At 38.9% G+C, this 13,200-nt stretch overlaps 2 protein-coding genes across 2 annotated transcripts; one reads left to right on the top strand and one right to left on the bottom strand.

Moving 5' to 3' along the window:
- Positions 1-520: 520 nt before the first annotated feature.
- On the bottom strand, positions 521-5,845 carry sid4 (secreted immunoglobulin domain 4). The gene is made up of 8 exons (XM_086083365.1): positions 5,694-5,845; positions 5,143-5,289; positions 4,921-5,055; positions 3,677-3,849; positions 3,409-3,595; positions 2,379-2,558; positions 1,378-1,644; positions 521-1,187 (listed from the first exon to the last, which is right to left on the bottom strand). The coding sequence occupies exons 1-8, from the start codon at positions 5,740-5,742 to the stop codon at positions 1,183-1,185; spliced, it is 1,143 nt and encodes a 380-aa protein (XP_085939491.1). The 5' UTR covers positions 5,743-5,845; the 3' UTR covers positions 521-1,182.
- A 1,170-nt stretch (positions 5,846-7,015) lies between these two features.
- mvb12a (multivesicular body subunit 12A) lies at positions 7,016-13,092 on the top strand. Its single transcript, XM_086082910.1, has 10 exons — positions 7,016-7,146; positions 8,388-8,477; positions 8,867-8,950; positions 9,031-9,130; positions 10,403-10,532; positions 10,630-10,770; positions 11,741-11,844; positions 11,929-11,987; positions 12,097-12,162; positions 12,252-13,092. Exons 2-10 carry the CDS (start codon positions 8,388-8,390, stop codon positions 12,330-12,332), a joined length of 855 nt encoding a protein of 284 aa, XP_085939036.1. The 5' UTR covers positions 7,016-7,146; the 3' UTR covers positions 12,333-13,092.
- Positions 13,093-13,200: the final 108 nt, after the last annotated feature.

Below are 13,200 nucleotides of genomic sequence, written 5' to 3'. Positions count from 1 at the left end.
ATGCTTGTAAAGATGGAAGGAGAAAGAGAAGAATGGGAAGGCCTCCCTCTTTAGCAGACGTTGGGGGGGGGTTTACGAGCGAGGCCCGCTACAGGCAGGACTCTGGCTGGAGTACTGGAAATGTCAACTTTCTTTCCATTTTACTTCCACAGCCACAGGCCCTAAATGGCAGGCTAACACTTCATTAAGATCTGATTTGAATCTTCTTACGTAACAGCGCAACTCTCTGGGGTCAAAGTTTTGCGACAATGTGCTCAATCAGAACCTTGGGAGCTAAATGTGTTTAATTGTTCATATTGACACATTGGGTGAAATGGTTTGCTCTGCGTTTCTGACTATCCTCAGTGCAGCGGATGATAATCACTTAAACCTTTGCTGGCGTCCTCATTGTGGTTGAACACGTGAATGCCTCACATCAAATGTGCAAGTCGCCCCTTTGTGGTTGAAAAGCTAACATCAAGCATGTGCAGACGATTAAGTATAACAGTTTAGAATGAAAGTTGACAAGATAAGACCACTATATCTATGAGGGGACTTTATTAATACTTGTCAATGCATGTGTATGTTTTTAACACAAATCTATCAGCACCAAATGGGAAAACAATTGAAAGAAGTCACCCCTCAACCAATTATGAAGCACATACAGGCACTTTCAAGACTGTCAAAAATTTAGTATTGTCATTATTGTAAGAATAGATGTAATTATCTGTTTTTAAATGAGATATTTAAATTCAATATCTTACGGTACTGGCTCATAATGAGGGATGCTCTTTAAACACTTTTTTAAATAGACCAAATGTGTTTCCTAATAGCAGAAAACAAATATGAAACAAGGCTTATTCCCAAATTTTGAAAAGAGTCGTAAAGTATTTATGGTTGGAAAATTACATGAAGCTGATGGAGTACCTAATTAACTAAATTATACTTGGATATAGAGGCAACATTTTCCATTTGGGTTTTGGAATCCCTTCTCAAATCTGGGATAAGAAAAACATTCAAATAGAAGTTTGTCATCTCCTCTGCCTGAAAGTTGATTCAAAATTTTCCATAGATCACCTTAATCCTAATACGCCCACTAATTGAAAGGTTCAAGTTTAGCTCCCTATGCCCAACAACAACTTGATACTTTCCATTTGATGTCACAATTCAGGCTTGTGGGAACACTGCAGACATTTCGGTGGCCTAGGCTGGAAAACACACAAAGAGAAGAACTGGCTAGCAGCCACTCACAGGCTCAGGGCACATACTTTCAAACAACCGCTCACTTCTTTATAGTCCTTCATTACAAAATGTTGTGCCACTTACCACACCACTCGAATTATTAACCTGCAGTGATGAGCTACTGCCCCCTATTGACATATCGCACATTAGTCTTACCTTTAACAACGACTTTAGCCAGTGCTTCGCTGGAGCCAATGTGATTGGTTGCCAGACACTTGTATGTTCCACCGTCACTCATTTTTACATGAGCTACGACAAGCTGTCCGTCGTTGGTGGCCTGACTCCCGGCTGGCAGGTTGCCTCGGCCCACCCGGCTCCAATGGAACTGAATGGGATGGGAGCCATGGGCCAGACAGCGCAGGGTAAGAGCATCACCGGGTTGGAGTCGTACCTGCTCGGGCAAAGTGGTGACGTAAGGAGGGCCTGAAACATGAAGAAAAAGAGAAGAAGTGATAAGAGAGGAGAACCATCATCAGTCGCTATGTAAACAAGCTCGGAATCACACCATTGTCATTTACTTTTAAGAGAAAGTCAACACAAAAGTTCTCTTTATAATAATATGTTCTATGCAACCCTACTAGTGTAAATACGGTGTTCTGATCAATATTGCGGCCATTTTGCCACTTGCTGTTGACTGAAAATGGCATCACAGTTGCTCAGGTAACGACAAATCACGTCTCACCTGTTTTCTGAAACGTAGCCGTGATTGGTTGTTACCTGAGCCATGTCATTTTCAGGCAACAGCAAGTGGCAAAATGGCCGCCCCTGAGATGGATGGAAAAAACGGTGGATTTTGCTGTTTAGTGTTCAAAACGACTTGCTCTCTTTGATGATGCAATGTTAATGGTTGAACAAACATGCCGTTAATATCTCCTGAAAAGTGACAATGTTGGAGGTACAAGGTTTTGGCCCAGCTATATACAAATATGATATGTCTTTTGAAACCATTGCCATTACAATCAACTCTATTTAAAAAAATAATAATTCTCAATGCACTAACTAGACACTAGTAAGTAATACAATTATTGTGGGTATATTTTTCGCTATGCAATAATCTGGTACTACAGCGCATCTCTACTCTCAACTTTAATATTTCCTGTACATGAGTCACTGACAAATAATCATAAAAATTTCATGATGTGTTTTGGCATGCTCACTCTCCACCTCCATCTGCGTGTATGCCTCGCTGAAGCCGTGTATGTTGGTTGCATTACAGATGTATTGGCCGGAGTCCTGGCGCCCCACACTGGTCAGTGTCAGGACACCACCAGCGACTGTGTGTTTCCATGGCAACGGGGCTCTCAGCTTGGACCATGTGATGAGAGGAGCTGGAGAACCTGAGAGAAGTTGAGAAACATTGATACACAGCATGTTGCTGTATAAAACTCAACTTCGGCACTTGAGGAGGATTTCATATTAATAATGTCAAATTGTTAATCGCTTAATATTTCTTTTTCTCTTCATTGTCAGAATGATGTGTGGTAATCATTTAAATCACTACGTGTCTTCCAAGCGATTTACTTTTATATTTACTTGTATATTAAAGCTAGCAGGATGAAGCCAAAGTGCTAATCTGAATTTAGCCTCTCTCCGCACGTAAAGCTAGCTATCTTAAAGTAGCCCTAAGGAACTTTTCAAGCTTAATAAAATATTTTCATAACTCTTCTGACTTAAAACTAGTTAAATGGTACCTTTGCCATGGCCTGAGGGGGTCTATTATCTTTACTGGCAGTAAACAACTTTGAGGAGGATGGTAGGAACACAAAAAACTACAAATGTGAAGACTGCTTTATGGCATACGTCACTTCCCCCTTTACCCATTCGTTACAAAGACAGAAGTCAATTTGGATGTCGTGAGCTAAAAAATGATGCAATGCGCTTGTCCTCATGAGAAACGTGGTCTTCCTTCAGGCATAACGATACCAACTTTGTCCATACGGCGGCGCCATAATCAACGTAACCTGAAAGTTCCTTAGTGTTGCTTTAAAGCTAGCACGAAGCCAAAAATGCTCATCTGAATTTAGTCTCCCTCCACACCTATTTATATTTTTTCAGTTTGCTTTCAGGTTTTCATGTCATGGTTTGTTGTAGGAGGTCTGCACTCCATTGAGTGACATTTGAGTTACTGTATATTTGGTCATTAACATTGCTAAAATGACAAAACTATTAAATATGTCAACATCTTACCAGTAGCCTGACACCCGATAGTGACAGTATGACCCTCCACAACTGTCATTTCCTTATGACTCACTGATGCCACGGGTGCGCCAGGTCCCCCTCCCATGATGACCTCCACTTTGGCCTCTGTCACTCCCACGTTGTTCTCAGCTTGGCAAACATACACACCTGCATCCTCTGGACGCACGACACTCCACTAAAAAGGAGGAGAAGGTGGTGTTATTTCAAAATAAATTAAATCACTTAAATAAAAGTATTATTTTGGCGAAAGTATTACTTGTATGGTGTTGACGCCATCTATCTCCTCAGAAGGCAGCGGTAGAGAGGAGCCTTGGCGTCTCCAGCTCAGCTTGGGGCGTGGCCTGCCTGTAGCACGACACTGCATTGATACCCGGTCACCAATTTTGACCTTCAGGGGTCCAGTTGGTGACAAGCGCACTTTGGGAGGGTCTGAAGGAGAGGACACGTATATGAGGTCATCATAAAAGTAAAATGTCAGACAGGGTAACCTCCAAAGTTAAACATCCTACATGTCGTACAATTTAGAAATTCACACAAAAAAAAAATTAAAGCATCTTTTTTATTTAGGAAAAAAAATACATTTTAAAATAAAAAATAAATAAAATTAAAAATATACATCTAAATCCCTAGCCATAGCTGGGCCCAACTCTAGATTTTTTTTTAAAAACTTATTAAGAAAGGTAGCTCAATGCAGTATGACAAAACATCTGTCCAGGTTGCTCAGTACAATATAGCTGATGAAACAATATATTGACCTTAATGAGTTGAAAACTTATATAAACTAACTCTTATCACCTTGTTCCGTATTCATCGGGTGTAAATATAAAAAATAAAAAAGTCTACACGCCCCTTTTCAAATGGCATGTTCTCATGTCAAAAAAAATGACAAAGCTAAATAATTGCAAAACTAATTCCATAACTAATGCAATGAAAACCTGTAAACATTTAATTAAAAGGTGCAGTATATTTGGTGCAAAAAACAATAAACACTGCTCATCTCCAAAAGAAGACCATACCTACGCCAAACCATGGTGCTGGCAACATCACGATCAGGGGGCATTTTTCTTTAGCTGCAACTGGGGCCTTAGCCAAGTTGCAAGCAAATATCAACAGTTCAGGAGAAGAAGAAAAAACAAAAGACAGGAAAAGCCTACTAGAACAGCTGAAATTTAACTGGGTTTAATTAGAAGATACTTCAAATGTCAGCTGGTGTGCGCTGACTCGCATTTAACACGAGTTTGAATGTGAGTGGTTAATTTTGAAATTAGTCATACATATCCCACTTTCGAGGGTGTGTACACTTATGCAACCACATTACTTCATTTGGTCTTGAAAACATTCTAATATTTCCAGTTGTGATGCTCAGTTTATAGGTGGAAAAAAATGTAAATGCTTTGTCCTTGTCTCATCACAAACGTCTGTCATTTGAACAAGGGTGATCCTCATAAATGTTTTAAATCATTGTTAAAATCTGTTGGTGTACGCTTTAGAGCAGCTCACATTTGATGTTGATCTGTGCTGAAGCTGTGCTGGAACCTGCGGAGCTGGACGCCACACATTGGTACTCGCCCTGGTTATTAGGTCGAGCATTAGCAACCGTCAGCACCGCACCATTGGGGCCAATCTTAACATTGTCTAATGGAGAGAAAAGTATTCTGTATTTTAGCACATGGTGAGATTTGATTGAGTAAAATAATAATCCTACAATCTGACACCCCACACCTGCTAAGGGTTGATTATTGGCTCTCCTCCACTGCAGCTGGGTGGGATGTGCACCGCTCCCCACTTGGCACCTGAGGCTGACCGACTCCCCTTCGCGCACAGTTGTCGCCTGGGGCTCCACTGTGACCACAAGACCTTGACCAGAGGCTACAGAGGGACATGCACAACACAAAAACCATATGCACCTCTGTGAACCTTTAAACAGGCCGGAGTAAAATACAGTGTAAACTAACAGCAGCCCAAAGCAAACAGTCTGAGTAAATACACAGATTCAACACACGTTTTTCTGATGACTAAGCAAAAACAAGAAGAACAGTTTAATGTGTTACCTAATTAGGCACAATTTACAATTTAAAAGGTTATTTTTATTGTCGCTTTATGGCGCTTAATGAAGTATTAAGTGACATGACTTAAACTCTGTTTTTCAATTTTAATTATTTTTAATCTACAGATTATTTTAAATGTTAGAGCAACCGCTGTCTATTAAAACACAGGTAAAAACATTTTCTCCTGCGTTACAGATATTAATGAGGAGAAATGGTCCCAATTACCTGAACAAAGCAAAGAGAAGAGAAGCAAAGCACAGGGGAATGAGTCCATGGTGAGTACAGAAGAGAGTTCAATCACTTTCTGTGCTGCCTGACAGTCGCTTTCTGATAGTCCCGGTCGACCTTTCACCCCTCACTTGGCATTCACCTCCTCCCTACTCAAATGTGATTAAAAGAGGATTTAGAGGTTTCTCAAGGTGCTCTTTAGATGGAAAATATAAGAAATGTATTTGCACAGCATTACTACTTTGTGTTTTAGTTTTTTTTAGGTGTATATTTTACCTGTTAATGTCAAAATATTTTACACAGCTCTGATTTTGATATGATTGAGAAGTATTTGCCCTTTTCTCAAATTATTTTTTTTTCTTTTTGGTAGTTTCTTCACATTAAAGGGAAGCCCCCCGCCCCCAAATAAATAAATAAATAAAATCTTTATAGTAATATTTTCTATGTGTCCCCACTAATCTAAACATTCGTATTAATATTACGTTTGTGGAACATGAATTAAGCAACCTGTTTTTTCCGTCTCAGCAGGTGGCTATTTTGCCACTTGCTGTCAATCGCGGCTCACCTGTTTTCTGAAGCTAAGCCTTGATTGGTGGTTGTCTGAGCCCTGAGCAACAGTGATGTCGTTTACAGTCAACAGCAAGTAGCAAAATGGCCGCCCCCTCAGATGGATAAAAATGCTGCCCCCAATTCACTACCCACACACTTATTTTGTCAGACTAGAATAAAGTGTAATTGCACATCCACTACAGTAGATGGCAATGGCGCTCTCATTGTCATTCAGTGACCATGCTATCCATTCCAGAACTTTTTTTTTATGTGCTTCCTCTTAACCAAGCATAAACCTCAAATTAGGCTTACTAAGCATTGTATATATTTTATCTGCTGTATGAATTTGTGTTATCCTTAGAGGGAGAATTGTAAGCTTTATCATTCAAAAGTGTGTTATGGGGACAATTTTATTGTAAGATTGATTACAATCATTACTAATAAATTACTATGATGAAGTTAACCACGAGTTGCCTCTGATTAACTTGAATTGCAATGTGACTCCAGTGGTGCTGTTGTTTAATTATTGAGTGAAAAAGAAATCCGACCTCTTAAGAAAAAGTCCTATAGCTATTCCAGTCATTGTTAAAAACAACAACAACAACAACAACAAAACATGATGATTAATGTTAAGTTAAATTTGGGGAAACGATTCTCAAAGACTGCGTTTACTGTCCTGTAATTGGTTTGAAATGCTACCATCTAGCGTCAAGATTCAGCAACTAAACACTGACGTTTTGGCATGAGGTGTTCTGGGAGTTGTAGTTCAACTGGAATGAAGAGAACTTCCTGCTTTTACCAGGAAAATCACCTAAACACGCAGGAGACGTTTCACCCCAGAGCTGTTTCCTCGCTGGACAACTGACCTTCAAACTTCAGAAAAGTGAAGACTTCCATCCAGGTAAGTCAGTGTCGGCGAGGTGATTTGTTCAAATTTGTGGAATAGGAGCCATTGAACTTTTGAGCAAACAAGTTTTGATGAATAATCGCAGCTGCTGTGACTCTTGAGTTGAGACCGGCTGATCGTGTTTGCATGGAAAACGACACCCAACACATTTTACAGCTTGCCTACTTTTTTGTTTTTAATAACTCGGTCTTGATACAAAGCAAACTGGTTGTTATGGAAAACGATTTAAGTAAATGTTGATAGTGGAGATTGTTGATATTTGTTGAACTAGCTGAAAAGCAAATTTACAGTAGGCTACTGTCTGTTTTCTACAAGGTACACGTGTCAATGTCAAACAAATGTCTCTTTCATTGTGATGGTAAACACCGGAAACGTGTTTTAATTCATCTATAATTATTTTTGTTTTACTTGGATTTGTAATCAAATTAGTTTTACATGGATTGTTAGGTCTACCTGTAATACTAACCAAATAAAGGATGCATTTAAATCACATTTCCTGTGTTTACTGCTACAATGAAAAAGCTTCTGTTTAACATTCATTCATACGTCTTGTTTAGAACATACAAAGTACTGTACTCTATACGTATTATGAGTTCTGTCATATAAATCTTAAACCACAAACATTATATTGCCCTCCACTGCTGTGGGATTATAAACGTGACTTCATTATAACTGGTCCTGAATGGACTCAGTAGTTGTCTGGATTCATAGAGTCGTAACACACCTATTCAGAGTGAATAGGAGCACTGTCTTGAACAACAGGCTATGTGGCTCGTGAATAACGTGCTTTTTGCTGCTGATTTGGCACATGGTCAACAACAATATGCTGTCTCAATGCACCACAATACCTTGACTGTCAATGATGATGGAATTCTATCTACGAGTAACACAATAAAAAATAATCTGCTGACCAATGTGGAGTCTTATGCACTCACTGGCCCCAACGTTTGGTACACCTCCATCCTCTAATTCCATAATTAATGCATAAAAAATATTTTGATTTTATTTATTTATTGTAGTTTGCAGTGTAGACCTTTTGTGAATCATACAGAGAGCGGTTTCTAATATTTTGGTTGCCATGTAGAGCTCAGTCATCAACAATAAAAAGGGGGTTGGCTTTAAAAAAAGCAGAACAATGATAAGTGATAACATTAATCAGAAATAAATACAGTTTGGACATTGTGTGGTTTAAAAAAAAAAGATACATACGTGCTTTTTTCCCCTCTTCTCCTCAGATGGCCAGCGTGGATCATGGGCCAGTCCGGCCACTGACGGCAGTGGCGTGGACATCCAACATTTCCACCTGCCCTAAAGACTTCACCTTGGTACAGACAAACATGGGGATTACACATTTTTACTGCATCCGGTTGTATTTTTATTCATCTGTAGACCCTTAAAAGCAAATAGCTTCTTAGATTATCAGCTATTTTTTTTATTCATTATGAACACTGGGGTTATAATCTACCATGGTGAAAAAAGATATACTCTTCAAATAATATAATGGAAATCTATCTTGAGTGAATGAACTGTTCTGAGGACAAAAACAAAGAAATATAAATATTAAAATACTTAAACACTGATATGCACCTTTAGTTGGATATAAAAATGATGGATTGGTTTGGTTCTCTCCTCATGTTCACTGAAGACTGGGCTGAATGTGTGAATGGTAATGGTTGTCTGTCTGTATTGATTAACATTCCGTTTCTATCTGCAGATCAACATCACTGAAGATGGCGCAAATGCAAACTTCTCACGCAGCTTCCCAATGAGGTTCAGTTATTACCTTTGTTACAGTAAGGTAACTGCGAGACACGTCCACGAGTACAGTAATCGTCTTTGCATCACCACAATACATCAAGCATGTCTCTCTGTATGTAGGCCACTTCAGGTGGTATGGTCGTGTCGGACATTCAGCTCATTACTGAAAAGGACGCCATTCCTCATGGCTACTGCTTCATTGCGGAGCACTTGGAACCAAGTGAGTGCACGCACATGTATTTATACAATTTGATGTGGAAAGCTGTAAGATAACCCAGACTTCACAGGGTTTCTGTGTTGGGCTTTTCTAGAATGTGATATTCAGTTGTTGTCTTTTTTAAACTCGTGGTAAAATATCCTAGCGTAAAATGTCACCGTTAACATAAATGTACCTGTACTTCTGGAGGATTCCTGCAATTAGATTTTTTTTAAATGAACAAAGAAACTCTTAACATCTAAAATGCACAGGCAACCAGTGGAGTTAGGCCAGAGTCCGAGTTATGTGGCCAAGCAGTATCCACCTTAGATGTAATACATGTAGGATTACTGCTTCTAAGTCTGCTTGTGAAAGAAAAAAGAAGAAGCAGCTGGTCTTGACACTGCACCAAATTGCGGAAACAATTTAAAATCAGTGTCCGTTTTAAAATCCAAGTTTGTTGGTTGTGTTCAATGCTATCCAGGCTTTACTGTCTTCAAGGCAAAATAAGTGTTTTTACTGAGAAAGCATATTTTTGCTTTATTTGGAAATACATTTGACTCTCATCAGCATAACAATGAAAACAAAACCGATTATTTCGAGGGATGGAACCCAGGGACGCCAAATATGAGAAAAGTAATGGCTCTAAAATTGAACCTTTTGGAATACCAAAAGGCAGTAGCGATGAACAGGACACAGAACTATCACAGCTAAGTTCCATTTCCCAAATACGTTCAAACCAATGCAGAGTGCTACCACTAATGCCCACAAGGTGCTGTCACACAGTCACTAGTATATTGTGGTCCACTGACTGTATCAAACGCCGCACTTTGGTCAAGCATGGCGAGGCAAAGTACATTTCACACACAAGGCAACTTCATGCAAACAAAAGTATTTACAAACACAACAGTTGAATACATTCGCAAAGCAACGAGAATTGAAAAGACATTGACAACATTAAATTGCATTTACAAACAATTGATGTACATACATTTAAAAACAAAGGAAAACAATCAACTAAAAGACTGTACAGTTGATTTTTAAAATAGCACACTAACACTCGAGGCCTGTTTTCTTAAGCAGTGGCAGCCTGCAGACAGACTTGTTAATAATGGCTAAAACCAACTGCCCTGTACAGTACTCGGGCAGACCTCTTTAAAAAAGTGAGGAGGAACAGAGTCATCAAAAGCATCTGGATTTTGCAGCTATAAGTAGCTTTTGCATACACATCCTTCAAAACCATTTGTTCCCTCGTTGATCCCTCTTTGCTAATATTGAGTGTGTTTGTGTCTCCAGAGGCCACCGTTTCAAAGAAGAAACGTGTATGTGTGCATCTCGTCCCAGTCGGTAGTGTGGACACAGCTGTCTTGGATATCAAACTGACGGCCAAAAGCAAAATGATGTTACAGCACTACACATATGTTGGGTAGGCGCCGTGCTATCCGCTACATTCATCTGCGCTATTACTTCATCCAATTCCTCATCGTCAATGCAATTTTAAATGCTGTCTTTGTTGTTCGCAGAGACGTCCACGGCTTTGTGTTGTGGTATAGAAAGGGACATTTTACCAACACCACGCCCCAAGCCAAGCCTCGCAGTGTTAGTCTGGGCCTCCGCAGACTCTCACTTGAGCTCCCATCTACTCCCCAGCCTCTAAGACCCAGGTAACTGTTTGTTTGTTTGTTTGTCTGTTTGTTTGTTTTAAGGCCTTTGTGCACACAGAGAGGAATTCACAAGTTCCTTAGTTCCTGTACTGGGCAGACAAATGTTAGTGGACATCTAGTTACCAAGATCATTTTTACAACTATGGTTTAGCTAATTGATTAGTTCCATGAAGAAGAAAACAATGAAAATGGGACTGTTTTTGATAGACGCTAGTCAGCCTTCTGAGTGTTATTGTTTGGCTTTGGTGGAATGCATGCTGTACAGTATATACAGTGTACTCAGTCAATTTACAGTATGCTCTACGCACACTCTGAAAACAGTCAGGTCAAAAATAATAATAATTTGGGGTTATTGAATTCAATTAACCCAACTTATTCAGTTAATTAACCCAAAACGTTTGGTCAAATGAATAACCCAGAACCCACCCACCCCCATAATTGGGTTGTTTTGCGGGTTATTAATTTAATTTGACCCAACATTAGAGGTTAAATAACTAAAAAGAAAATTGGGTTGGTTCATTTTTGACCCAGTTCAATTAACCCCAAAAATTGGGTCAAATCAACAACCCAAATAATTGGGTTTCTTTGTGGGTTATTAATTTAATTTGACCCAACGTTTTAAGTTAAATAACTCAAAAAAGTTGTCTGTTCATTTTTTAGTTTGGGTTATTCAGGTACCCAACAAAGTTGGGTCTAATGAATAACCAACAAAACATCCCGATTATTAATTCAATTTAACCCACTTTTTGGCTTGAATAACTCAGAGAGCCTGGTCCTTACATTCTTGACCCAATTTGGGTTATTTTTGACCCAACTGTTTTTCGAGTGCACATTTGTGACAACATAATTGCGATATTTCTTTGTACTTTCACACCAAGTTCAACCTTAGTTTCGTCGGAGCCTAGCACATTTTCTCACATGCATTATGGAGATTTCACGTTGTATTCTTGATGTGTAAATGTTTCTGCAGCAACCTTCAAGTGCCTCAAGGTAAACTCAGCCACAGGCGCCACTCCCTCCATGCCAATGAGTCCCTGGACAAACCAGCTGACAGCAGCATCCAGGGAATCACAGGTAACCACATTATTACTGCTAACTTGCAGAAAGTATCTGTTTTTTGGTTTGATACAATATGTTCTGTGTTTCAATTATCTGCAGCGCTAGATGGTGTGCCCTTCAGTCTTCACCCAAAGTTTGATAGCCAACCAAATGCTAAGGTTTTTCTTTTTTAATTCTGAAACGGTCAAATCTGCTCCCAGCCAAATCTTTTTATCGTACACATCTCAGACTACAAAGTGTTAAGTTATCCCTGTGTGTCTCTCTCAGACTCCTCAGCTGAACTACCAGCTAAACAACATTCGTATAAAAACCCTCCAAGACATAGAAAATGAGGTAAAACCACTTAACTGCCCCACTTTCTTTATTACAAAGTACATTACCATTCTACATATACATGTAATGACTTTGTTTTCGTTTTTCAGTATAACTACACATTTGCAGTGGAGGAGATTGCTGCCAAGAGAACCAGACCGCTAGTGGTGACATCCTCATCAACTCAGTGATTTTTGTTCTTTTCCAAAGCAACAACATTTGACCTCCTCCTTTCGAAAGTCATCCTGGTACAAATGAAGGAACGTCACATCTTTGTGCAGCTTTACAATTTGAAACATTTGAAGGAACGATGTTTTCTAAAAGTCTCGCTTTAGCCATCTGTTTAAAATGTTGTTACTCATACCATCTTCAAACATTCCAGTTAATGCTTCCATTTGATTAAATAAATTATTTGCGGGACTTACAGGGCGAACAATGTAGTGAATATATGAATATTTAGCTGATCTGCTGTTTGGGATAAATAATCTACAGTGATAGTACATCATTAATGCTTTTACATGTTTCATTTAATGCAAGGTTAAAGGACGTGCCAATGCTGTCTGCTATCTTAAATCTATAATGTTAATGTGCTCCACAACTGTCAAAAATGTCAGATTACAGAAGAAAAAAAACACTGGCCACATTTTGATTTTCTTGGTAAATATATGTCTGCATGACAGTGCATATTGAATGTATTATTTTAAGATTAGCAATATGAGTTCCATCCTTAACAAAAAAAAAACAGAGCAAGGACCTGTTTCTTGGCCAGTCATGTTTAAAAAAAACAAAAAATACATGTATGATATACTGTATATCTTTTGGTGGCATGGGATCCAAATATTTATCTACAGGATGTGAATGTACAATGTATAAATGATCTTTTTATGCCCTTAAAAGCAACCGTGTAATACTTGAGGAAATTATAATTAAAAAAGAAATGAAGACTACTGACGATTTGTTAATTTGTATTATATCGGCCGGCTTGTCCATTAGGCGATATAGGCAGATGCTTTTATAGGACTCTAGGGGGTGCCAAAATTGGCTCAAAATTTACCTTCA

The sequence above is a fragment of the Leptonotus elevatus genome, chromosome 8, assembly GCF_054856555.1.
Source record: "Leptonotus elevatus isolate MCC_2025b chromosome 8, RoL_Lele_1.0, whole genome shotgun sequence".
Classification (NCBI taxonomy): Eukaryota; Metazoa; Chordata; class Actinopteri; order Syngnathiformes; family Syngnathidae; genus Leptonotus; species Leptonotus elevatus.
Note: the sequence above shows the minus strand (reverse complement) of the source record. Positions and strands in the feature narration are given on the sequence as shown.